Here is a 24,783-nt window from a genome sequence, read left to right as displayed (position 1 = left end):
GTAAAAACGTAGTGAACAGCTTTGAAAAGGGATTAGGATAATTCATGCAGGAGAGGTGCATTAATGGCTATTAGCCATGACTATTAAATTAATGGGGTGGATCCAGGGCTTTTCACTTTGGGTCAGCTGGAACAAGGGGGGAGTTTTTAAAAGTTTAAATCGCCCTCAGCGAAAATGGTCACATGGCCGGTGGCCCCGCCCCTGATCTCCAGAAAGAGGGGAGTTGAGATCGCCCTCCGCGCCATTCGGCGTGGAGGGCAATCTCAACTCCCCTCTGTCTGGAGATCAGGGGGCGGGGCCACCGGCCATGTGACCATTTTCAAGAGGTGCCGGAACTCCGTTCCATCACGTTCCAGCTGAAAAAAAGGTGTGGGTAGATCCAACCATCCTCCAAGGAGGGATTCTGTGGCCTAAGGAACCTGGCTCTGGCTTGGTTCTTCCTCAGATGAAGTTGCCGCTTGAGTTGGAGGAAGGCTCTATGGCTGGAAGGAGGCTTCAAACTTTCCTTTGGGAATTAGTAGGATAGGCGTAGGATCCACCTCAGTAGCTCTGAATACAAGTAACTGATGAGGAACTACAGAGGCTTCGTGTCCCGTTTGTAGGCTTCTCTAGGAGCCACTGATTGTCCAGTGTATGAAACCGGGTACTGGTTTAGACAATCCACTGGCCAGTGTGACTCCTCTTCTGAAGTCAACCTCCCAGGGATACCAGCTGGTCAAGGGGCAGCAAAGCAGTCCCCTAAAGATTCCGCCAAATGTACAGACATGGGCCAAATGTCCAGCAGCAGTACATTATGGACCACTAGCCCAGGACTTGTGAGGACACTTCATGCTTCCTGGTTGTTGGGCTTCTTGAAACAAATGCTGGATTTGATGGGCCTTGTTCTGACCCAAGAAGGCTCTTATTTCTTATTTAAAATGTAGACTTGAGATCACCCATGCCTTAACTGTGCAGGGACTCCCAGTATTCACTCTTAAAACCTACCAGCATAATTTTTTTAAAAACACAGCAGAATTCTGCCCACTCTGAGCATAGAGCTAACCCCAGGCTACTTTTATGATTAAGCATTTACCCCACGGAAGTCACTCTTCAGCTCCACAAAATCGGAGTATGAACAGAAAGCAGCAAATGGCCCAAAAAACCTTGTCAGCCACTGTCTGTCGGTGGAAGCACCAACAGTACAAGCAGAACCTGTGTCAAAAATGGAACAATTAGAAACTAATTAGAATATTTATTTCAGCAATTTTTTATTCTCCAGGGAACCTGCCCTAGAAAGCTTACAAATTAAAACATCAGAAAAACAAAACATTGAATGTAGACTATAAAGTGGAAGTGGAAGAAATATTAACTCTTTGCTTTGGAAAAGAATCAATGGGGTGCCAGGAAATACATCAGCAGTCATGACAGAATCACTGCATCTTATCTTTCAACCAAATGCAACTTGTGTTCCAAAAGGTGGTGCGGGGCTGGGGCTGGGGGGTTGGCCTAAGTTACCTGAATTCTGCAGTTGGGAGTGAAGAACTCTCTTTATGAAAGACGCTACGTTGCCTGGATTTTCAAACGTGTTGTTGACATGATGGTCAGTCAACGCATCCATTCTGTGAGAGAACAGAAGTAGAGTAATTAAAGTAACTGGTCCTGGGCAGGGCTTTTTTTCAGTGGGAACGTAGTGGAACGGAGTTCCGGAACCTCTTGAAAATGGTCACATGGCTGGTGGCCCCGCCCCCTGATCTCCAGACAGAGGGGAGTTGAGATTGCCCTACGCGCCGCTGGGCGGCGCGTAGGGCAATCTCAACTCCCCTCTGTCTGGAGATCAGGGGGCGGGGCCACCAGCCATGTGACCGTTTTCTCCAAGGGCAACCCACTGTGTTCCACCACCTCTTTCCCCAGAAAAAAAGCCCTGGTCCTGGGAAACAACCAGGAAGCAGTGGGATGGGCATGGAGTTGGCACCTACATGGTCGCAAGGGCATCACATGACACGTCACTGGGAATGAAGCCGAGGTTCTGGGTGTCCAGACTACTCAGGAAGAGGTACAGCCTTTCCCCAAACCAGACTGTGTAGTCCTTGGTGGCGAAGAGTGGGAACAGGCTGCTCAAGTGGCAGAAGATCTCGCCCAGGATGAATCTCCTGGTCTCCTGGTGGGGCAGTTGGGAGAGCTGCTTCTGCAAAGCCAGAAATGCCAGCGTTAGAATATTCCTCGCGAGGAGGCCACTGATGTGCAGGTGCCAGAGAAATAGGGTGCGTTGCCCTGACCTTGAGAAAACAGCAGGGAGCATGGGACCGGAGGATTTAACCCTTTACATCTGAAGGGTAACTTTCAGGCAGGAAAGGAATGGCAAAGAGGTGGAGGGGGATAGCCTAGATAGGTGACAAAGTCCCCGTCGAGTACAGGAGTTCCCAGATTTGATCCCTGGAATCTCACTTTTCAAAGATTTTGGTTAGCGGAGCTGGCAAAGGGCTCTGCCGGAGGTGCTAGAGAGCCACTGTCGCTCATGGTAGACTAGTTGCTTCAGATCCATGACTTGGGACCCTCTGATGGGGGTGAGCCTCTACAGAAGTTCTTCCCTGCTTTCTGGAAGCACCCGATGCTAGTGTACATGTGCAGGCAGCAAGGGCGCCACACCTGCCTTTTTTTTTTGCATACATGAGAACACCAGCACAGACTGGGCTCTGAGGGCCAAGCTAGAAGTGACGAGTGGAGTGCAAGTGAACAGGAAGGAATACACGTGAGTCTGTTCACTTGCCATTCAAGTGTCATTTGCCACTTCTAGCTTGGCCCTGAGCTGTGCCTCTCTCAGTGCTGAAAAAAACCCTTGCAGTTCTGTATCTGGAAAAACTAGATTCTGCAACAGCTATAAATTATGCCAATATAGCCAGGGAGCACAATCCTCTTTCTCTGCACAACTTATGCTGTATTTGGTCTCTGATTCATAATGTCTTATGCTTTATCCTATGGAGAGAACTATTTAGAGCGCTGAATTCACTAACCCCATTGACTCCCGGAAATCCTCCTTTACTGTTCCTCTTCCGTTTCTGATGCTTCTTCATGTACTTTCAAGCACAGTGGATTAGCAACTTTGTTGTGCATTTTTTTGAATGAGAGCCGAGATTCTCAGGGAACAGAGAATCTCAGAGGTCCACTTTGAGACCTTTTCCTGCATGCCTCCAGAATCATGGTAGACAGACATCAGAAACACAGAAAAGTCCACCCCACCACCATTTAAAGTGTGGCCAGTCCAATGTAAGTAGGGAATCATAGGAGACGGTCAAGAAAGGTAAGGAGAAGGGGGAGGGATTAAGGAACACTGCAGACCTGCTTGGCACCAGCATTAAAGGCATCCATGAACTCTCCGATATTGTTTGCCGAGAGGGAGCCAAGGATCTTTCCAGCTTTCTCCCTGTCCCGCAAGACATCGCTGGCCAGTGTGTAGTCTGCCAACTGTGCTGGTGTGAGACCCTCCCTGGCATCCATCTGTGGAACAAAAATGGTTCTCAACTCCTTCACCGTGAGAAGCCAAGCTGGCGGCCACAGACAGTTAGCCAAGCCACGCGAACAAGGCACCACACCCATCCAGCCTGGTTTCTTACCGCACGGAACTCTGCAGAGATGTCAATCAGGTCTTTGTAACTGGCCAAGGAGCTGAAGGATCCAAGGTTGGAGCGTAACCAGCCTAAGCTTCCCGGGGTGTTCTCAGTGCAAGGATCACCTGAACAAAGGAAAGAGGTGCTGAAGAGGTCCTCTCTGTGCCTACTGTGCTTTGGCTTAGAAAGTGGGCTACGCCTCTGCTAGCTCTGGTGATAATGATGAAAGCCATAAAAGAAAAACCATAAAAGCTCCCCCTCTGACAGAGATAAAGTTCTCCTATAATTTACCCGCTTCAGACTGCAGCTGAGGTAGTAACACGAGACTGTCCCCTATTCCTTTTGTTACATTCACAGCACATGGAAAATTAGATACAACCTTCTCCCTGACATGATAGATTTCTATGAGCAGGGAGTGTTTTGTGTGTTGTAGTCTGCACTCAGGCAGCCAAGAATAGCGTTATTGTTTCATTTCTTCCTTCATTTATCCCCTGCCTCTCTCCCCGATAGGTATTAGAAATAGTTATATTTTGTTTGGTAGCAGTCAGAGTTACCCAACAAGGGGGACCTAAACCAGCTTATACCGTTCTCCTCTTCTCCATTTCATCCTCACAACAACCCTGTGAGGCAGGTTAGGCTGAAAGTATGTGACTGGCCCAAGGTCACCCAGGGAGCTTCCACGGCAGGATGAGGATTCTAACCTGGGTCTCCCACACTCTAGTCCAACACTCTCACCACTACACCACGCTTTGCCACATGTTGGTTGCAATAAGCGGACAGATTCATTTTTTAAAATTTAAATTTAAAGGTTTTAAATGGGCATTCTGCGCAGAAGACTGTTCCAGAGGTTAACAAAAAGGATAAGCGGACTTCAACCCATACCTCCTTGAGAGGTCTTGGTGGCCAGATAGTGTTTGGCAAAGGCGTAGACATCATTACGGCTTTTCAGGGACATACGCTGGAAGGCACCATCCAAACCAGCCATTCTAGGAGGGAAGAAAGAGGAAGAAAAAACCTTGGATTGGATTGGAGCCTTTGCACATGACGCTCAGTGTGCACTCTGTGCAGGAGGCATCTCAAGCAACACCCACACAGAAGCTTCAGGGGCGCACCTGAACAGGTTTAAATCAATCCTTAGCATTCCAAGCCTTTTTAGGCATCTATTTAGGGAGCGTGCAAGAGGAGGCAGGGTCTGGGTTGCAATGGCAGGCTCCCCCTACCCCCGGTTCCAGGCATTCAGCTGTGATCTATACATAATCAGGGGCCTCTGGGAAAAAGCGGGGCTCCTGATTGCATGGGGGAAGCCATGAACATATCATTTGAATGTGTGAAGGGTTAATACACACAATCTATTGAGTGTGCATCAGTGGCGGGGCTGCCAATGGTGCTCAAATCCACCCCCCCCCCTCAAATTCATGTGTTCCATGTGACTGCCTGAAAAGAGCACAAATGTGGAGCTTTCATAAGCAAACCCTTTCTCAAAAAACTGGCATTCCCCAGACCCCCTGGATGTCCACCTGTTTGCTCCCTCTCCTCCCCAAAAATTCTTGGTTCTCTTCTGCACTTCTTCCTCTCCTCAGCTGCATCCCTTTTGCTTTGCAAGCATTGAACCAATCAGATACACACATGATTTTGAAGACACTACATGGAATGGTCCTGGGGAGACTGTCGAGGGTGGAGGCGTTGATGCTGGGCAGCCACAAGTTCAGCTTGTCCTGGAACCAGTCTTTGTACTGGGAGATGCTAGCGGTGGTAAGCAAACTCAATACTTTGCTGAAGACAGCATGGAACATCCTATCCCTCACCTCTAGGTTTGCCAGGAACATTATGCCACGCTGCCAACAGATAAGAGTAGAGACAGTTAGGGGCAGGGCTTTTTTTCAGCAGGAATGCGGGGGAACGGAGTTCCAGAACCTCTTGAAAATGGTCACATGGCTGGTGACCATTTTCTCCGAGGGCCACTCCTTTTCCACCACCTCTTTTCCCAGAAGCCCTGGTTAGGGGCCAATCTGAGAAGGTGCCAACCTGGCACACAGGTGTATAAAAAAGATTCTTGACATAATGCTGAGTGTTAAGGCTTGGCAAAGACATTTTGTTTTCTTGTTTTCTTCAAAAGATTTCCAAACCTACCTTCTCCCCCCTCCCCACCAACGTGACCCAAGTGTCTGCAACTGAAGGGGTGTGCTCCCCTTTGCATCACTGGGAATGCTGGGGTGCATCACCCCCAATTTGTACAAAGCTGCACAGTCTGGAAGTTGTATCTTTGCAGTTTGCAAGGCATTCTGGTCTGCTTTATTGGCGCTAACCTGCAGATGCCCTATTTTGGAACATGCCACAGCACTGCATCCTGTTTTCTGCTGGGGAGCCCAGATGTCCCCAAAGGGACACAGCAGGGCCGATTCCAGACGACTAACCTGAAGGCGCTGCATGCCGCCATGTTCCGGATCGTGATGGGGAAAACACGAAATATCTCATTTTCCCCGTCGCGATCTGGAACATGGCGGCATGCAGCGTCTTCAGGTTAGTCGTCTGGAATCAGCCCAGATCTCAGCATCTGAAGGGGGGGGGGGGTCCCAGAGGGTTTAATAGAACTACATGCATGTCACAGGACCATGGCTAGCAACAGAAGATTGTACCTGAGAGGCAACTGCTGTAAATTCCTCCACAAAAGGAACGATCTCCTCGAGAGGCCTGCTCTCCAATGGTATGAGGAGGGCACCGACTGCAACAGGAGAATCCAGAATTCCTGACTCAAAGAAGGCGTGAGCCAGTTGGGCGGAGGTGAGATTATCCCTTACCTCAAACTGCAGAGAAAAAGAATGATTCTTGAAAACAAAATCTCCAATTCCATTCCCTTTGCCAGAAGGGAGTTCCTCGGTTGGCCAACTGAGCAGAATGCTCACTTCATGCAACCAGATGCTGAAGAGCCTGAGAAATTGACTCCTCTCCCTCCTGATTATTTTTACAGGCATGGAATTCTAGCAAACAAAACTGGCCTCTCGGAAGGAATCAAATGTTAAAAAATAGGCTTAAGAGGCCCAAAGCCAGAAATTCTGTGGGGCGGGTTGGCAGTAGGGGGAGAAAGAACGTTAAGGAGTTGCGTTTCATGAGTACAGGCGAAGCAGACTCTGATACTCACCCCGTTAAAATCGGCAATCAGCTTTGCAAAATCATCATAAGGAGCCTTGGCTGCAAACGCCCCCAAATTATCCTGCAACCAACTCTCTGTTCCCCTGGTTTTGGAGGCACAGGCTGACCCTGAAATGCCAGATAACAGAAGAGGCTGAACAGACCTTCAAGGAGAAAGAGTCTGCCGGCTGGTGGATGGCAACTTAGCTGATGGAGAATTGTGTGCCATGCTGGACTCCACAGAACAGAGGTGACTGCCCTGTCGAAAGGCGGGGCGGGGGGGGGGGCATCCCGATGCTGTGCTCCAAATAAATTATGCTAACCAGCTTACTTTACATAATTCTGCTAGACTGTAGGAGGGGGATGGGCTACAGAAAGCAAGTTCAGATGTGCACACATGCTCCACATACACGACCAGATATTCCAATCAGATTCCCATCCTGATTTTTAGAAATCCATTAGGCATGGTCCACTTGTTCCGGTCTCTGTTCAGGTTTTATCTTTGCAGCTTAAAATTAGAAGGAAGGGGTGGGGGGGACAGACTGCGGAGGCCAAATCTAAATGGTGGAGTTGGGAGTTAATGGAAGTTCCTTGGATTCGCTGTAATAGAAGGTTGTTTAAGGTTGTCAAGCCTTAAAGGCTTGAAACTCCACTGCAGAACTTAGAAACGGAAGTCTTCTGCAGAGCCACCAGGGCAAGAACCAGCAACCTAGGCATCCGTGCTCTGCGTCCCTAACTCTGCTGTGTTTCCATCTGGGCAAAACCACACAACGTTCTTTGAGGCCTTCCCAGGCAACCCCACCCAGGCCCCGTCAATTGGTTTCCCATTACTTGGTAGAGCTAGAAAAGCCTTTGGGGCTGGGGGTTGGGCTTTGGCCGACCTTCCTGGCCCTGGTTCGTGCTTGCGGGAATGCAGGTCCGCTCAGCTGGATTTGTTGGCCTGTTTCACACTCAGGTAGGGTTGCCAGGCCCCCTCAACCTCCCAGCGGGAGACTGGGGCCTGGCTCTTACCTTGGGGGAGCGGGTGTGCGCAAGCGCAAAGCGCGCGTGCGCGCTCCTGCAAGCATGATGACGTCACTTCTGGGAGTGACCTCATCATGCAGCCCCCATTTGGGCGCGGATTGGGCCCGTTGTGGGCCCTTGCGGAGTGCAGGAACGCTCCCGCGCTCCACAGGGGCCCCGATCCAGGTCAAAACAGGCCTGACCCTGGGGCTGCTGTGCGTGGGGGCGCGCAGCACCGCAGGGGGCGCGCATGGAAGGTGCGTGCCCCCCCGCTGGCCAGGTAAGTGGGGGCGGGAGTGGGAGGGTAGGGGTGGGGGATTCCCCGCCCCCACCGGGGGTCTGGTAGCCCTACACTCAGGTTTAAAACCGATGGATTTCAGCATTCGCGCCTATGGCCGTGGCAGCAGCTTTGCCACCCCCCATTTTACAGTCTCCACTCTCGATTCGATTCTGCATTCTTTTCTGCATTTTATACTAGGTATTTGGCACCGAATTTGCCTCGGGCTTTGTGGGCTTCTCAGCACACGTCATGGGTTGTTTAAAATTTTGAGTTTGTGCTTGCATGGTAACAAAGTGCTGTTGTGACATAGCCTCTTTGTTAGACTGAGAAATCCCTCCCTCTCTGTGCAGCCACCCAAACTTATCACGCTTGAAAGTAGCAATGAGTGGGGTTGAGAACGGATTACAGCGTGAGCCTTTTTACTTGCAAGGAGGACGGCACAGGAGCAGCTACGGTGAAATTAACATCGACCCGTGCTTTCCCTCTTGACTGCCAGCTTTTTATTACTGTTTTCTGCAATCAGAGAAGACAATAAAAGCAAGCAGAGTTCCACGCAGCTAAGGAGCGGGAAGGGTGAGGGGAGGGGAAACCACTCCACTTGTGGTGGGAAAGCTCCCGTCCCAAGCAAGCCGCTGTTTTGCTTGTTCTGTGCACTTGCTCAACTTGGCATCACAATAACTGCTAAATGCTCACGCTTCCGTTTTAATGTGATTAATTTTTTTTCACAAAAATTCATAACGCTGCAACTGTTGCTGCTCTTCAGAAATATTTTTAAAAAATTGAGGACAATCAGATGGAGAGCTGAGGAGGGGGGGGGGAAGCCCGCCCCAGCTCAGCATGCCCGGGAAGGAGGTGAAGGAGGCGCAGGCACAGCAGCGCCCACTTGCCGCCCCCCCCGCACATCAAGTGCCTCCAGCCCGCTCGGTGATGCACCAAACAGCGCTTCACTGAACATCGGTTCACCATGCAAGTTTGCAGGCACAGTGGCATGCTCTTGTCCCCCCTCCCCTGCACACTACTCGCCTGGGAAGGAAGCGGAGGAGAGGCCGGGCAGAGCTGAGCTTCTGCTTGGTGCTGCCTGCCCCAGCTCCACTCACTGGGTACCATGTGCAGTGCATAGACAGAGCCTCTCCCATCCCTGCCAGGTCTGCCTACTTATCCAAGCCCCAGTTCCTTGGGAATGCAAGACCGATACCCTGGGACCCGCCTCCCTCATGCTCTGCACCTGTCTTTCCCTGCTCGGGCAAGGCCAGGCCAGACTGGAGGATGCTGCACTGCACGTCCTTTAAAAACAACAATGGCAAAAGATGCGTTAGGGGAGCTGATGAGGGTGGGTGTGGTTAAATCTGCTCCGGCCAATCAACTTACATTTTCGATGTATTGTCGAAGGCTTTCACGGCCGGAGAACGATGGTTGTTGTGGGTTTTCCGGGCTGTATTGCCGTGGTCTTGGCATTGTAGTTCCTGACGTTTCGCCAGCAGCTGTGGCTGGCATCTTCAGAGGTGTAGCACCAAAAGACAGAGATCTCTCAGTGTCACTCAGTGACACTGAGAGATCTCTGTCTTGTGGTGCTACACCTCTGAAGATGCCAGCCACAGCTGCTGGCGAAACGTCAGGAACTACAATGCCAAGACCACGGCAATACAGCCCGGAAAACCCACAACAACCATCAACTTACATTTTACACTTACAAACACGGGACCAAGCACAAGCTGGCAGCTGAGGCACACACACAAAAATCGCCATATTTCTGCAGCCAGATACCGTGGGGAAAACCTAACATAGCCCGGTGCTGCGTCATATGACTAGCTTGGAAGTGTAAAAGGCAGGCAAACATTGAATGCGAAGCAGGTAATGAACACGCTGTAAAGACTGAGTGCGAACGGGGCCTTTGTGAGGCCAAGCCTCCGGGACTCGCGCTCGACGGCCCTGGTGGCTGCTTCCAGCCCAGCAGCATAAGACACGCATCCTGTACAGCCTGAGATCTGAAATTCCAGAAATGGTACCTGTTGTGCTCTGCTGGCTTTCCAGGAAAGCAAAGAAAGACCTGTAGATGCTTTCTTGGTTGGTTGCTGGGATGGCAGAATAAACTTGGCTTAGAGAGGACACGCTGAAGAAGAGAAACGTGAGTAAGGTCCAATCAGACAGTTTGTTACAGACAGATGAGAATGATATCAGGTCTAGAAGACTTAAATTTAAAAAATCATTCAGTGACCAGGAAAAGAAGTCAAATTCTTCCAGGTGACACACAGGAGGCGCATTTACCTGGTTTGTATCACCTGCAAATCAACCATGCAATCCTGATAACTTGATTCCCCCATTCCCACCCCACAGTTGCGAGGATGGTGAAGATCGTTCTGCTGTTGTGAAGAGTCTAAAGTTCACACACTAATCTCTAGTTCTGCCAAGACAGCCTGCATAGCATAATGAATAAGTTGTCACCCTATTTCATTCAAAAATATTTCATTCCCTATTTCATTCATTTGTTGGAGCACTTTGGCCAGTTGTTCTTTTGCAGCCTTGCTGATCTCACGGAGTTGTTGTGGATATTAAGGAGAGGGCTTTTCATTTATGTGTGCTGTTACTGTGCATGAAGATTTGGGTTTGTTCCCCATAAAGTGAATGAAATGCGTTATACTCACACGGCTCTGAAACTGTCACAGTCAGAAACATGAGAGAGAATCTGTTTGGATTCTTTTTCGCCAACACTGGGCAGAAATAGTGCTAATCTTGTGGACAGCAAGTAAGTCCAGTTTCCAGGTCTAAATGCTGAGAAACCAGCTCCAATCACCCCCATAAACCGAGAGAGCATCTTTTCCCGTATGACTTCCTCTTTAAGGGATGTTATTGCAAACTGCATATTTAAAATTGGAGGAAAGAGCATTTAATTAGTTGCATATCCAAACTGGCTGTTCCCCCACCCCCACAATGCCAGGCTTAATTGATATTATGTTAACAAAAGAACTCTCCAGTTTCTGTTACCTTGTTTAATTGATATTATGTCATGGAATGTTCAGAAACATTCCAACTGCTCTGGGAAAAATCTGTCAGCAACAGAATGAACACAAACAATGGAACTTCTGTGAAGGAACTAAAAAGTCAGTTTGGCTGGGAAAAGCACCTCACATGACTTCTTAAAAAGGCTGTACCTTCCGGGCCTCCACATTGAATTGGTCCAAATACTGATAGATCACTTCCAGCGGTTTGTTCTCTAGTCTTGCAAGAATCTGGAACATCTCCTCCTCCTCACTGATGGCATCAGATTGAAGAGTGAGAGATGCTAGTTGTGGTGGAGACAAACTCTGCAGTACAGCCATCTGTGGCAGGAGATGAGAAGGGGTCCAACATGAACTAAGGTGACATTTTCAGGGATTCTCTAAGGACAAACCACTGCACAGCACTTCCCCTTAGAGACTATTAGAGCAGAGCAACCGCTTTGTCTTAGTTTGGCTTATTCTTTCCAAGCTTGTGTTTTTCCAGGCAGTTCACTGGGATCTCAGGAGCACCCGACCCTTTGCAAGCGTTTCCCTGATAGCCACCCACTATCCTCCACCCTTCTAATTTCATACATCTTACCCATTGCAAGCCCCCTTTTTATGACTTTCCCCCAAATGTAAGTTTCAGTAGCAATGATGGGGGCGGTGGGGTGAGGGGGCACTGCTCATTACGCGTCACTATGAAGAAATTCTCCAGATTTCTGGGAACTGCAATTTGTAAGGTCCGTAGAGCCCTCAAATAAAGACTCACTCCGTCAAAATGGAGGTTCCAGCTGGTCAGGTCCTGGTATTCTGCGTATCTGCTGAAGTTGCCAAGGTTGATTTCCAGCCAGTCAGGAATGCTCCGGGTTGGGTATCCACACGCTATGCCTGAAGGAAAGGGAGAAGGCCAGTTCCCAGGCTGCTTTGCACAAGCGGCTGGCCTGAAGGCCGTTGTGCAATTTGCACAATATGGTGGTTTGAAGAGGGCAGACAGCACCTCCCTTCTCCCCATGAGGCCTCCGGGCTTGTCCCTGCAAAACTTGCTCATTTGTAAGGAGGCATCTCAAACAAAATGGAGATGGCCGAATCAAGGAATGGAAGTACTGTCTCCCTTTCTGTGGCCCTGACCGGCTTGTAGCTAGAAGCAGCGTCTCTCTTTGTGTTGTCCTCCCCACATCTGTCAGTTAAACCAGCTATAAAAGCCAGTTGCCAGCTTCTGTTTCTTGATCCCGGTAGGCTAGCGGAGGCCTTCCTCTCTTCTAGTGGGTGAGCACACACCAGGCTTTGCGATGTGTATGCCCCACCCCAGAGGGTTGGTGTGCAACTGACTCATCCTAGGAACTCTGGCAAGTAGACAATTATTCCCACATTACCAATGGGGAAGAGAAGTTGAAACACAAGGGCATACCCAAGGCCACAAAATATTGTTGGGGCATAATTGGTGCTTAATCCACAAGTTTGAATGTCAAGCAGGTAAGAGTTGCCCGGCTGGATCAGACTAGTCCAGCGTCCTGCTTCCCATTGTCCTTGGAAAAGCAGGATATGGAGGCTGAAGCTTCCCTTGGTTGCTGTCCCCCAATAGCAGGTTACTGCCTGTGAACGTGGAGGTTCCATTTTGCCAGTGTGCCTGACAGCCGTCGATGAATCACTCTGGCATGCAGGGCTTTTTTTCAGCAGGAACATGGTGGCGCAGAGGGCAATCTAAGCTCCCCTCTGGCTGGAGATCAGGGGGTGGGCCCACCAGCCATGTGACCATTTTCTCTGAGGGCAACCCATTGAGTTCCACCACCTCTTTTCCCAGAAAAAAAGCTCTGCCGGCATGAATTTGTCTAATCTCCTTTTAAAGGCAACTCAGCTAATGGCCATGATAAGTCGGTGGATTCCATAAGTTAGTTCCTCACCCAGGCTGATTCCGCACATGTTGGATAATGCACTTTCAATGCACTTTATCGTTTGAGGTGGATTTTTTGTTCCGCACACAAAAAAATCCGTTCCAAATGATCTATAAAGAGGATTGGAAGTGCATCATCCAACGTGTGCGGAATCACTCAGAGTGAAGAAAGATTTCCTTTTGTCTGTCCTGAATGTTCTAACAAGTAACTACATCGATTGCTCGTCATGAGTTCTAGTATTATGGGAAAGGATTCCCGCACATGAGCACATGGACTTCTCCAATGATCTGGAACTGGGTGGGGGGGACCAAGCAAGCATCCTGTTGTTTCCTGTGCTGAACTGGAGCAGCAGGTAAAGACCAGGCTGAGGAGTCCTTTTGTGCAGCTAGCAAGGCATGCCAAGAAACCATTCTTCTCCTCTCCTCCTCGGCCTCGTCTAGAAGAGCCAGCTGACTTTCAAAGAAGAGGTTTTCACAGAACTGGCTTCTGTCTTTTCCCGGTTCAAGTTACCTGATTTGATCTTTGACGCCAGAAATGCCTTGCAAAATTTGAAAATGTTCAGACTGCTCTTGGCTGGCATGTTTGCATAGACATTGTTGAAGCCCTTCAGTCTGGGAAACAAAACAGTTGGTTAATGTGATTGGTGCCTGTAAGAAGTCTTCTCCACTTCAGGCACAGAATCTTACATTGGCCCGTACTAGTGCTAGAAAAACAGGGGCAAGCTTTTGGGTTTCACAGGACTCCTCACATGCAGCAGAAGAACATTATATTTTGCTCTCCCTTCTGCAGCAAAGCAGGCAGGCTTGGCTGCTAATGAGATTCCTTCTTAGCCTCTTGATCAATAATAGTATATTGTCTATTCCACTGTACACTGCCAAGGAGACTTGAAGCAGGGTCAAACACTGCATGTGCTGGGATGGCAGCGTTATTTAAAATAATTATACACTGCTTTCCCACCAAAGTGTGCAAGGCAGTTAGCAGCAGCAAAAAATTAGTCAAAGCCAAATACGATATAACCCCTTGCCAAAAAATTAAAACCACATAATTTTGCTCGGTGGAAGAAATGGCTGGCTTGCTCCTGACAGTCCTATAGCGCCATCACTGCTGCAGGCTGGAAGGTGGTATTGCAAGTTCATGTCCAGCCAGATACAAAGGACCCTACAGGACCCAAGGGAGTTGCCAAGGCCCAACTGGCCCCATAAAGCCAGAATCAATCGGCTTGGCTCAACTGGTGCATCCTGGCCCTAGGTGAAAGGCTGTCAACAAACAGGGTTCATTTTCATGTCATGCAATACACACTCACATTTGCTGGTAAGAGCCACATGATAACCTGAGCGGGATCTGGGCCACAAGCGTTTCGTTCACAGTGTGTAGCACGTTTTGGAAGGCCCCTTGGAACCAGTAAGTGAAGTCGCTGGCCTTGAATCCTGGAAAGTGTGCTGCTATCGTTCGGAAGGCGTGGCTTAAAACAGAACTTGCATGTGTGCTGCTTTGCAATTCCACCTTTAAACATAAATTGCCATTCATTAGTGATGGGTGAGTGCCGTTCTGTCTCCCCAAGACTCCTTCCCAGCTGCAGCTGCATTTGGCCCCTCATCCAACAACCATTGAGTTCAGTATTGTCTGCTTTGACAGGCAGGAGCTCTCCAGGATCTCAGGGAAAGAAAATCCCTTCCCCAACACCTACTCTGAGAAATCCTTTAACGAGACAGGCCCAGACATCTGAGACTTTCTGCATGCATAGCAGGGGCTCTAACGCCAAGCCACAGCTTTTTCTCCATCAACTTACCGGAGCAATGATGTTCAGCTTGTCCAGGAATTCAGCAATGTCTTCCAAAGTGCCCACATGGCTCATGATCTCTTTGAGGAGGTTGCCATCAGCCAACGCTCCTGAGCTTGCCACAACATCGGCCAGTTGTCTTGGGAATAGTTCTCCTATTGCTGAAATCTGAGCATGCAAATATATCTCTTATATGTCTCAGCGCACATTGTTTGTACTTGATAAACATTAGCCTCCAGGTCAAAAAACAAAAGCAATTAGTTTGGTTTCCATGGAATCGTGACCCACGGAGTCGTATTTTCACCAGCAGGCCCCCCCCCCCCCGCAGCTTTCCGCCTCTTAAGGGGATCTGTGTATTTTGTGTGGTGTTACAACTCATGGTTTTTATATTTCCAGCAGGAGGCTGCCATTCTCCCTGTGTCTTCCTGGAAGTGTCAAAGGTAGGGTTGCCAGCCTCCAGGTAGTGGCTGGAGATCTCCCGGAATTACAACTGGTTTCCAGGCCACAGAGATCAATTCACCTGGAGAAAATGGCTACTTTGGGGGGTGGAGTCTATGGAATTATGCCATGCCAAGGTCTTTTCCCAGATCTCCAGGAATTTCCCAACTTGGAGCTGGCAACCCTAGTCAAAGGTGTCATCTGCTCCCAGCTCCGCCCAGCCCTACTTTATCTATTCAGATCTGCCTGGTATTCTGCATAGGATGCGGGAAAGAGGTCTGTAGATCAACATCTGGAACTTCTTTTTTCTCCTCTTCCCCCCTCCTTTTTGATTTGGTGACATCAAGCCTGATGGAGAAGTCAGAAGTTGGGGAACAATTGCTTTGTGTTATTTGGGTTACTTTTAATAAAGTAGTAGTATATTGAAGGATTCTGCACTGGGCCAGTGTGGTTACCTGTGACCCTAAGGTCCCTTCTGGTTCCTCATGACAGTCCCTTCACACTTGGGGCTCAAGGCACAACCCAGCCCCTGAGAGCACCCTGGAAGGCTTTCCAGAAAACTACTGACGATAAAGAGTTTACATCACTTACTCTATTAAAATTCACATTCAGGGACGAAAACTCTGAGATGCTTGCCAAGGCTCTGAAACGGCCATAGTTCCTGAGTAGCCACTGGCTGCTGTTGGCATTCGGAGAGCACGTGACACCTAAGAGAAAGCAAAGAGTTGGGCTCCGTGTGACCAAAGTTCTTCCGAGCCACAATCAGGGTGGGAAGCTTCGTGCCGTTGGGAGAGTTGTGCCAGAGCGACTCAGCGGCATCGCAAAGGATCCCAAGCAGCAGGACACAGCCTTGGGCTGACCCCGTTCCAGATCAGGAGCAGCAAAGTCCATTGCTTGGACATTTCAAAGCCACCGTGTTTCTGAAATGCTGCTCTGCCCATTTCTTCCCTGGATCTGAGAGTTCCCAATTGCTGGGTCTTGTTTCCAAAGCAGAACTGATGCATTAAATATCCCCCTGATGATTTCTTAAAAATTAAGTTTCCTACAGAGCCCCTACACACACACACACACCGCGTGCCACAGTTTTCTAGCTCATTTGTATCTCCTTTCCTTTACTCACTGATATGCAAGTCTTTTGGTGGTGGAGATTAAAAAGGACAAAGTTTGCAGAGTTTGATATTAGCACATTGGAAATAAGTAGACAGACTTCGGTGGTTTTAGCTCTATAAAAATACTTTTGCCACATAACAGGAAAAGGGGTACATTTGGTAAGAAAATAAAGAATATCTAACTAACTAGCTACATCTTGATGGCTAGAGAGAAAGACTGAGAGAGACTCAGAACTGAGTCTGAACTGAACAAAGAGCAATAAAACCTTAGGATATGTTTCTAGTTAATTGCCCCCTAATAAACTGGCTCACCCAATAGACAACCCTAGATTCCTTCACGACTAAAGACTCCTCTTTCTATGGCAGGAACTAGGGCTTTTTTTCAGCAGGAATGCGGAGGAATGAAGTTCCGGAACCTCTTGAAAATGGTCACATGGCTGGTGGCCCCGCCCCCTGATCTCCAGACAGAGGGGAGTTGAGATCGCCCTCCGCGCTACTCAGCGGTGCAGAGGGCAATCAACTCCCCTCTGTCTGGAGATCGGGGGGGGGGCGGAGCCACCACCCATGTGACCATTTTCTCCGAGGGCAACCCACTGAGTTCCACCACCTCTTTCCCCAGAAAAAAAGCCCTGGCGGGAACATATAATTGAGGCCTAAGTGGTCCTATGCTAACTAGCTATCTGACTAAACAAACAGAACAACAATTTAACTCTTTCATGACTGAACGTAGGACATTTGCAAAAATCCCAACGAAGTTTGTTTTGGGTAGAGGAAACAGTGCGACACCGACATAATCATACACACAGCTCTACCAAGTCTCTTTCTGCGTGGTGTTTTGCCAGTGCTCAAAATTGTCTCTGTGAAACAACAGCATACCCAAAGAACCTGCGATGCGGTCAGACATATGATTATAAAGAGGTTGCTCCTTTTCTGTGATTTTATTAAGGCACACATGGACACTGGGAACATCAAAGAGGGAAAAGGACAGAAAGGTATTGAAGGAGCAGGAAACTATACCAATTGTGCTTGATCAAATCCTAGAATTAAGTTAAGAAACTATCTTTATTAAACTGAAATGAAAGATGATCTCCTACTAGTTGCAAGCAGAAAGCTGAGATGCGTCCAAACAAAATTTGAACACCTCAAGCCAACACACTTATAGTGCTTCCTCAAACTAACAGTTTGGAAATGGAATGGGTGAAAATCCAAATTCAAAGACAACGTCCCAGCCTAATGCTGGTTTCAAGAGCTTGGAGGCTTAGGGGGAAGGCCCTCCATTTCGGAACAAGAAAGACCTAGAAAAGAATCCTCTCAAGCCACTTCCACTGATTTGAGGTACTTAATGCAAAGCGTGGCTGATGCGGGCAGCAGGTGCCTCCTTTGCCAGTCATGCAGCCCCAGCGAGTGCCCCACCTTGCTACCCCCAGGAGCCAACCCTGCTACACCCACAGAAACAATGAAGACTAAATCAAGCCAAAGCGGCCTATCCCAAAGCAGCCCTCTTCCCATACCTTCATCCTTTTGGTAAGATTCCAGATAGTTCAATATCCTTTTATGGATGGCGTTCTTCTGGTCCATTGTGTACTTCATGTAGACTTCCTCCAAGGCTTTCACCCTGAGACAGACAGGAAAGGAAAAGTAAAGCAGTTCTGTGACATGAACTCCAAAACGCTGGGGGTTGTTTTACACAAAGGAATGCTCAATCTTCTCTGCACAATGTCTGAAGTGGTAGCAATGACAACTAGCCCAAGGCCCAGGGCTGGACATATCTGAGGAGAGCGACGAGGATGATCAGGGGTCTGGAGACTGAGCCCTACGAGGAAAGGCTGAGGGCCTTGAGAATGTTGAGTTTGGAGAAGAGGAGGTTGAGGGGGGGCATGATTGCTCTCTTTAAATATTTGAAAGGCTGTCATTTGGAGGAGGGCAGGGAGCTGTTCCAGTTGGCAGCAGAGGACAGGACCCGAAGCAACGGGCTTAAATTACATGCAGAAAGGTACCGGCTGGATATTAGGAAAAACTTTTCCACGGTCAGAGTAGTTCAAAAGTGGAATCAGCTGCCTTGGGAGGTGGTGAGCTCCCCTTCACTGGCAGTTTTCAAGAAGAGGCCGGATGAATATTTGTCAGAGATGCTTTAGGCTCCTCCTGCATTGGGCAGGGGGTTGGACTAGAACGCCTGTATGGCCCCTTCCAACTCTGGGATTCTGTGATTTCTCATGCTCCAAGTTCAGGTTCAGCTACTTTTATTATTCCTGGTATTCTTTACCAAAGTGCTGTTCCCCACTTACAGATTTTGGTGAGACGGGCAGTCAATGTCAAGGGGAATCTGGTGCAGGTGCTTGGGGGAGAGAGCCGACAAGAAGGGCTGGAGCTGAACCCCAAACCAGAAGGCATATTGCTCAGCAGAAAAAGTGTGGAACTGCAGCAACTTGAAAAGTGTCTCCAGGATTAAGCTGCAGATCCGGAGGTCAGGGAGGAGGGTCAGGCGCTTCTGGAAGGGAAGCAGAGAGGTTGCTGTAAATGCCTGCCCTAGTGAACGGTGCCCCAGCCAAACTTCCCGTCTAGGAAAAGTCCACTCTCTTAGATTTTAAAGAGGATTTGCTCAGGGAAGGAGTGACTGCAAAGTAGCATTTCCCCCAAAAATGAGACAAACATGTTGTATGTCCTATAATTAAACCCCTCCAGAGCTCTCAGTTCAGAGAGTCTGGGAGTAAGCTTGTGATGAAGTGGATGTTGCCAGAAGACCGAATGAGGTGCAGTCTAAGATACTAAAAATGAGAAAAGAGGCAATTAAGTTAAATAAGTCCAGACTCCTGGAACAGTACCTCACGTGCCACAGCATTGAACTCCAGTGTGAAGCCCTTCACTTCGGCTGGGGGCCGTTTCTCCAACTCCACCAAGATCTGGACTGCCAAGAGTTCGTGCTTGATAGCATTGGTCAGAATCATCATCTCTCCCATTTGCTTTGTTGTCAGCAAGGGAAGGACATCATACTGGCAAGGCAAGCAAAATGCAGGGTACAAGAGATACAGCCGAGATGGTTCATTCGTGTGGGTTTTGAATTGGCAACACAGGACCTTATCAAAGCCTCTGTCTTGGAATCAAAGGGACTGCTTTTCCTCTGAAGCAGGGCTTTTTTTCAGCAGGAACACGGTGGAACAGAGTTCCAGAACCTCTTGAAAATGGTCACATGGCTGGTGGCCCCGCCCCCTGATCTCCAGACAGAGGGGAGTTGAGATAGCCCTACGTGCCGCTCCCGCGGCGCGGAGGGCCATCTCAACTCCCCTCTGTCTGGAGATCAGGGGGCGGGGCCACCAGCCATGTGACTATTTTCTCCAAGGGCAACCCACTGCATTCCCCCACCTCTTTACCCAGAAAAAAACCCTGCTCTGAAGCATACCTACAGCACACTGCAAGCCTTTTCCTAGTTACAAAACATTGACAGGCATCTTGCATCACCATAAAGACCAACAGGTTTTTATTCTAGCATCTGATTTCATGGACTACATTTCATTTCATTGTAAGCAAAATGCTGGCTTGCTCACAGCCCATTGCTTGTCCAAATAAAATATCAATCCTTGAAGTAATTCAGTTTTGAGTGGGGAGGATGGGAAGGGGCATATGCTTCAAATTACTTTTATATCTAAATAATCTCCGTATAAAATTAGTACCATGCTTGACAAGAAACTCTAGGGAAAGAATAGCTACACCAGTAGAGCTCTAGCACCCACCATTTTGGCTGAAGAGCAATCTATAAAGATTAGGACAACAAATTTTTTCAGAAGCCAATGCAACGTCTCTATTTGGACTGTCAAACAGCTGCACATACCAAGAAATTCTTACTAATGATAAATATATTAGCATCTACATAGGTTTACAGTTATCATCAGTATTCTCACTGACCTCTATATTTTTCAATTCATTATAGATTAATTTTTGAAGTAACCCAAAGAGAAGGTAAGATTAACTTCTATGATTATATGACAGGTTCTGTTTACCTACCCCATTAAAGTCTTTGTAAAATGTGAGGAAGTCAGCATACTTAGCGAAACGTACAAATCGGTAAAAGACCGACTGCAAGAAGCTTTGGCTGTCCTTGTAAGTGCCAGGAAATGCAGTTCCTAAAAAGGAAAAAAATGCCGTTTTTCAGAAACTCTAATAAATTCCACTACAGGCTACTGAGCTGCTGCTGCTGCTGCTGCACAGCCCAAAACAGGCACCTGAGATATTGACTTGGAGTTCCAGGATTTGCTTCATAAACAGATAGATCTCACTGGAAGCCTCTTGGGGTAAGTCTGGGTAGACGTGGTCCAGACCTCTGATGCTGCAAACAAAATGGGGAAATCAGAAAGGAGCCAAAAAAGAATACATGAAGTTCAGGGGGGGCGGGGTTCGGTCTGCTGAAAAACAGCTGGCAACAGACAGAACAGTTGCAAATAACTTACATTTAGCAGGCAAAGACTGAAAGTCGCTGGGCGGACCAGTTTGCAAAATAATTCAAACCCAGCAACAGTGTAATACGGTTTGAAACATATTTGTATGTTTGTACATCATTTGTATGTCACCTAAAATGATGCTCCAACATTATTACCATAAGAACTACTATTTGGAGTGGGGGGAGGTCCCATTGTTTGTTGTTTTAAAATAAATATTTTTTTCTCCTGCTCCCTGTCTTAGCAGGGGCCTGTAGTTGCTTCTCTATCCCAGTAGCCTTTGATGAATCCTGAAACTTGTTTCACACCCAGCACCACCTAATCCATTTAATTTTGCAACACTCTCTGGCTTATAATTTAAAGACTGACACAAACTGCAGACTTGGGGGGTGGGTTTCAATCATGCTGGAAATCTCTCCCCTCCCCAACTCCTTTTGCTATTTTCACTGAGAATCTAGCTTGATGAAGACTTCTGGGAAACTCAAAAGTTTGCTTAGTGCTTCGATCATCCAATGGAAGCTTGAGCCTGGGAATCAGAGGACAAACACACTTACATAGGGGTATATGAGAGGAAGCTGAGGTCTAGTGGGATCATTTGGAGGAGATCTTTATTTATGCTAGGCAAGAAGAGTTTTAGCTTTGAGAACCAGGCCCCGTAGTCCAGCGCAGTGAATGTTCTAAAATGGCGTGCCAGATTGGTAAAAACGGTGCTCAGTATCTCCAACCTCACTTCCTCTGTTATGATCACTTTGTTCTGCAAAAAAGGAGATTTAGAAGGGAAAGCATGCCTTAGGGTTCGATCTTACAGTAAATCTCTCTGAGAGCCGGGGAGGTGTGTATCGGGGAAAGCACAAGGTTGGGATTGGGAAGGCCTGGGTCAAAATGCCCACTTGGCCATGAGGTACACTGGGTGACCCTTGGGCCAATATATACACAACCTGCCCCACAAGGTTATTGCGAGGATAAAATGAAGTAGAGGGGAACTATGGAGGCTGCTGCCCCAAGTCTTTGCAGGCAGAATAGGGCAACAATATGTTAGAAAGTTCCATGGGACTTACTTTTGAATAATTATGCATAGGATTGCCCAACATTCAAAAAACCCATGCTTCTGTGTAGTTCCTATTTACTTTCTTTGCAACTGATGCAAGAAATGTTCTCTAAGTGAGTGAAATGGGACCAACATTTGCAGAATACACCAAAGTCCCTATAGAAATCACTAATGCCACAAGGGGGAAGGTGGAGGTTATAGATTGCCCCTGAATCAATTACTTGTTCAATAGCCTGATTGAAACGTGTCAGGAATTCATGCATCTTAGGAAGTGGAATTTCAGAGCGTTCTGTCTTCAGACTTGACAGAATGATCCTCATTTCGGTCACGTTGGTTGGCGCATCTGAAGTCTTGACGAACTCCATCAACTGACTGATGCTCAGGAATCCCAAGGCAGAAGACTAGAAAACAAGGGTGCTCATATGTCACTCCTCTTCACATTGTGCCACATCTGCCACTCAAGCCCTGCTCTCTGAGAGCCAAGCTACAAGTGATGAATTACACTTGCCTGGCAAGTGTAATTCATCACTTGTAGCTTGGCTGTGAGCCCCCATCTTTGGGTGAGGACTAGAGACAGGGCATTTTCTGTGTTGGCACCTTACCTCTGGAACACCCTCCCTCCTTGAGGTTTGCTTGGTACCTACTTTTCTTTCTTTAAGGTGCCAGGTCAAAGCACATCTTTTTAACCAGGGCTTTTAATTAGGGCTTTTATCTTAACAGTTTTTTAAAGGTGCCTTGAGCAGGACTCTGAAGAGACAGCATAGAACTATCAGATAGATAGATAGACAGACAGACAGACAGACAGACAGACAGACAGACAGACAGACAGACAGACAGACAGACAGACAGACAGACAGATAGGAGAGGGGGGGCAGGCAGACAAGACAAGACAAGACAAAGAGTTGATATATTGATACACTAAAGATATCCTTGCAAGAGCTCAGGAAGCCTTATTAAATTGTGCATGGTTTACTGTTTTTTTGTTACTGTAATACTGCCCACTCTCTATTTCTCCTTTTAAATAAAATCATTTATTTTTTTTTAAAAAAGGAAGCCCCCACTGGGTACACCCAGGGCTTTTTTTCTGGGAAAAGAGGTAGTGGAACTCAAGACTGCACAATGATGTCACTTTGGGTCAGCTGGAACAAGGGGCGAGTCTTTTAAAGTTTAAATTGCCCTTGGTGAAAATGGTCACATGGCTGGTGGCCCCGCCCCCTGATCTCCAGACAGAGGGGAGTTGAGATTGCCCTCCGTGCCGCTGAGCGGCACGGAGGGCAATCTCAACTCCCCTCTGTCCGGAGATCAGGGGGCGGGGCCACCGGCCATGTGACCATTTTCAAGAGGTTCCGGAACTCCGTTCTACTGGGTTCCTGCTGAAAAAAAGCCCTGGGTACACCCAATCTGCCACACTGTATCTAAAGATGCCTGGAGAAGCAAGGAAGGCAGGAACATGGGCTGTCCCGCTGCAGAGGCATGCACAGAGTGGAAGTGGAATAGGAGGGGGGGTGGCAAAGGACAGAGGCAGGGGGGGCCGCAAAGTGCTGCTCTCAAAACCCACCTCCTGAGATGAGAGTCTTGCCTCACATCATTACAAGGACAGGAGTGGACTAGGCCTCACGGGTCAGCTGGCCGGACTCCTGCCCAGTTGCTCAGCATCTTGCAAATGCTGTGAAACATTTTCTCTCCAACAATACTCAAAATCCTGTGTTGTCCCCACAGTGTAGTTATGCTCACTCTACCTCATGGCAAGGTATTTTCTATTTATTTTCAACAAATCAAACCTACAGGACTGAAGTTTTCATTCATGGATTTCACTTCTTCTAAGGTGGCATCAAGGAAAAAGGAGCCCCAGACAGCCTGAATCCACTCAGCAATGGAATCAATTTGGTTTCCTGAAGTGTAGAAAGGGCTCATGAAGGATTAAAGCGAAACCAAAATATACATTGCATCATAAGCACATCACATTTTGGAGATCTCAGTCTTTCCCTTCATCCTCCCTCGAGGGATATCTGCCCCACAAAACGATAGTTGTTCAATTGCAGTTTAACTGTCATGTCTTCCCCCAGAGATTTTTGGGAACCATTCTTTGGGTCGAGAAATTAGTTTGAAACCTCTAGTCTAGAAGGTTTTCAAGGGACTCGTGAGCCCAGGCGTCTGTTCAGGGAACTTCTTTGATATTCTGTCTTGGACCATTGAGATTGGTCTGTACTCCTTGTGGTTTTCCATCATGATTTGGTGAATGAGGCAAGTTACCTTTTAGGACTTCAAAGTTCTGTACGATCCAGAGCACAACAGCTCTTCTAGAAGATTCTGTCATATGTGGGTGTGCTTCACTAAGCCTGGCAACGCTGTTGGGACAGAAACCACGAAGACAATGAGATCACACGCAGTCGCAAGATCCTGGAATCGGAAATGCTGAGAGAGATTCCAGGAGAGCCTCTCAGATCTCACGTTCTTTCACTGGCTCTCCAAAGCACACCTCCCATGGTAGGCCAGCCCTGCCATATCCTTTTATAGGCCAGGATCCATCTACTCCCTTAGAGCAGTAGACTCCTTAGTAGCAAACTTCTCTCAGCTCGAGACCTGGCAACCAACGAACGTGCAGCCTCCAAGCTAGATGACAGCAACTTGCTCTAGATAAGGTGGTGCGGGATGTCCCGGTAGGAGCTCCAGGCGCAGGCCACCTGGATTCTAGTAGGGGCAGGTCACCCGTCCTCACTTCTTTTTTTGTTTTGTCTGTTATCCCTATCAGCCTTGCAGTTTCACCCTTTTTAATGTCTTTGGCATGCTGGACACCATTGACACTCTATTTAAACACCGCATATACACAATTGACACAAGAGCAGGGCTTTTTTTCAGCTGGAACGCAGTGGAATGGAGTTCCAGCACCTGTTGAAAATGGTCACATGGCCGGTGGCCCCGCCCCCTGATCTCCGGACAGAGTGGAGTTTAGATCGCCCTCTGTGCTGCAGCGCGGAGGGCAATCTCAACTCCCCTCTGTCTGGAGATCAGGGGGCGGAGCCACCACCAATGTGACCATTTTCTCCAAGGGCAACCCACTGAGTTCCACCACCTCTTTTCCCAGAAAAAAAGCCCTGCACAAAAGTAATATA

At 48.1% G+C, this 24,783-nt stretch overlaps 1 protein-coding gene across 1 annotated transcript in view; it reads right to left on the bottom strand.

Annotated features, from left to right (window-relative positions):
• LOC129338473 (uncharacterized) overlaps positions 1 to 24,783 on the bottom strand; it is a 49,417-nt gene that overhangs the window by 11,831 nt on the left and 12,803 nt on the right. Inside the window, exons 7-32 of the mRNA XM_054992746.1 lie at positions 23,924 to 24,018; positions 23,456 to 23,562; positions 21,892 to 22,071; positions 21,177 to 21,376; positions 20,410 to 20,513; positions 20,192 to 20,310; positions 19,015 to 19,182; positions 18,478 to 18,680; positions 17,704 to 17,807; positions 15,675 to 15,790; positions 14,655 to 14,813; positions 14,169 to 14,368; positions 13,376 to 13,476; positions 11,743 to 11,861; positions 11,145 to 11,312; positions 10,638 to 10,849; positions 10,002 to 10,105; positions 6,724 to 6,842; positions 6,221 to 6,388; positions 5,211 to 5,419; positions 4,467 to 4,570; positions 3,591 to 3,709; positions 3,316 to 3,474; positions 1,956 to 2,164; positions 1,495 to 1,598; positions 1,073 to 1,191 (exon numbers count right to left, since the gene is read on the bottom strand). Coding sequence (XP_054848721.1) covers positions 1,073 to 1,191; positions 1,495 to 1,598; positions 1,956 to 2,164; positions 3,316 to 3,474; positions 3,591 to 3,709; positions 4,467 to 4,570; positions 5,211 to 5,419; positions 6,221 to 6,388; positions 6,724 to 6,842; positions 10,002 to 10,105; positions 10,638 to 10,849; positions 11,145 to 11,312; positions 11,743 to 11,861; positions 13,376 to 13,476; positions 14,169 to 14,368; positions 14,655 to 14,813; positions 15,675 to 15,790; positions 17,704 to 17,807; positions 18,478 to 18,680; positions 19,015 to 19,182; positions 20,192 to 20,310; positions 20,410 to 20,513; positions 21,177 to 21,376; positions 21,892 to 22,071; positions 23,456 to 23,562; positions 23,924 to 24,018 — 3,769 coding nt within the window. The remainder of the gene's footprint in view (positions 1 to 1,072; positions 1,192 to 1,494; positions 1,599 to 1,955; positions 2,165 to 3,315; positions 3,475 to 3,590; positions 3,710 to 4,466; positions 4,571 to 5,210; positions 5,420 to 6,220; positions 6,389 to 6,723; positions 6,843 to 10,001; positions 10,106 to 10,637; positions 10,850 to 11,144; positions 11,313 to 11,742; positions 11,862 to 13,375; positions 13,477 to 14,168; positions 14,369 to 14,654; positions 14,814 to 15,674; positions 15,791 to 17,703; positions 17,808 to 18,477; positions 18,681 to 19,014; positions 19,183 to 20,191; positions 20,311 to 20,409; positions 20,514 to 21,176; positions 21,377 to 21,891; positions 22,072 to 23,455; positions 23,563 to 23,923; positions 24,019 to 24,783) is intronic.

This window comes from Eublepharis macularius, chromosome 12 (genome assembly GCF_028583425.1).
Source record: "Eublepharis macularius isolate TG4126 chromosome 12, MPM_Emac_v1.0, whole genome shotgun sequence".
In the NCBI taxonomy this organism is placed as follows: domain Eukaryota; kingdom Metazoa; phylum Chordata; class Lepidosauria; order Squamata; family Eublepharidae; genus Eublepharis; species Eublepharis macularius.
Note: the sequence above shows the minus strand (reverse complement) of the source record. Positions and strands in the feature narration are given on the sequence as shown.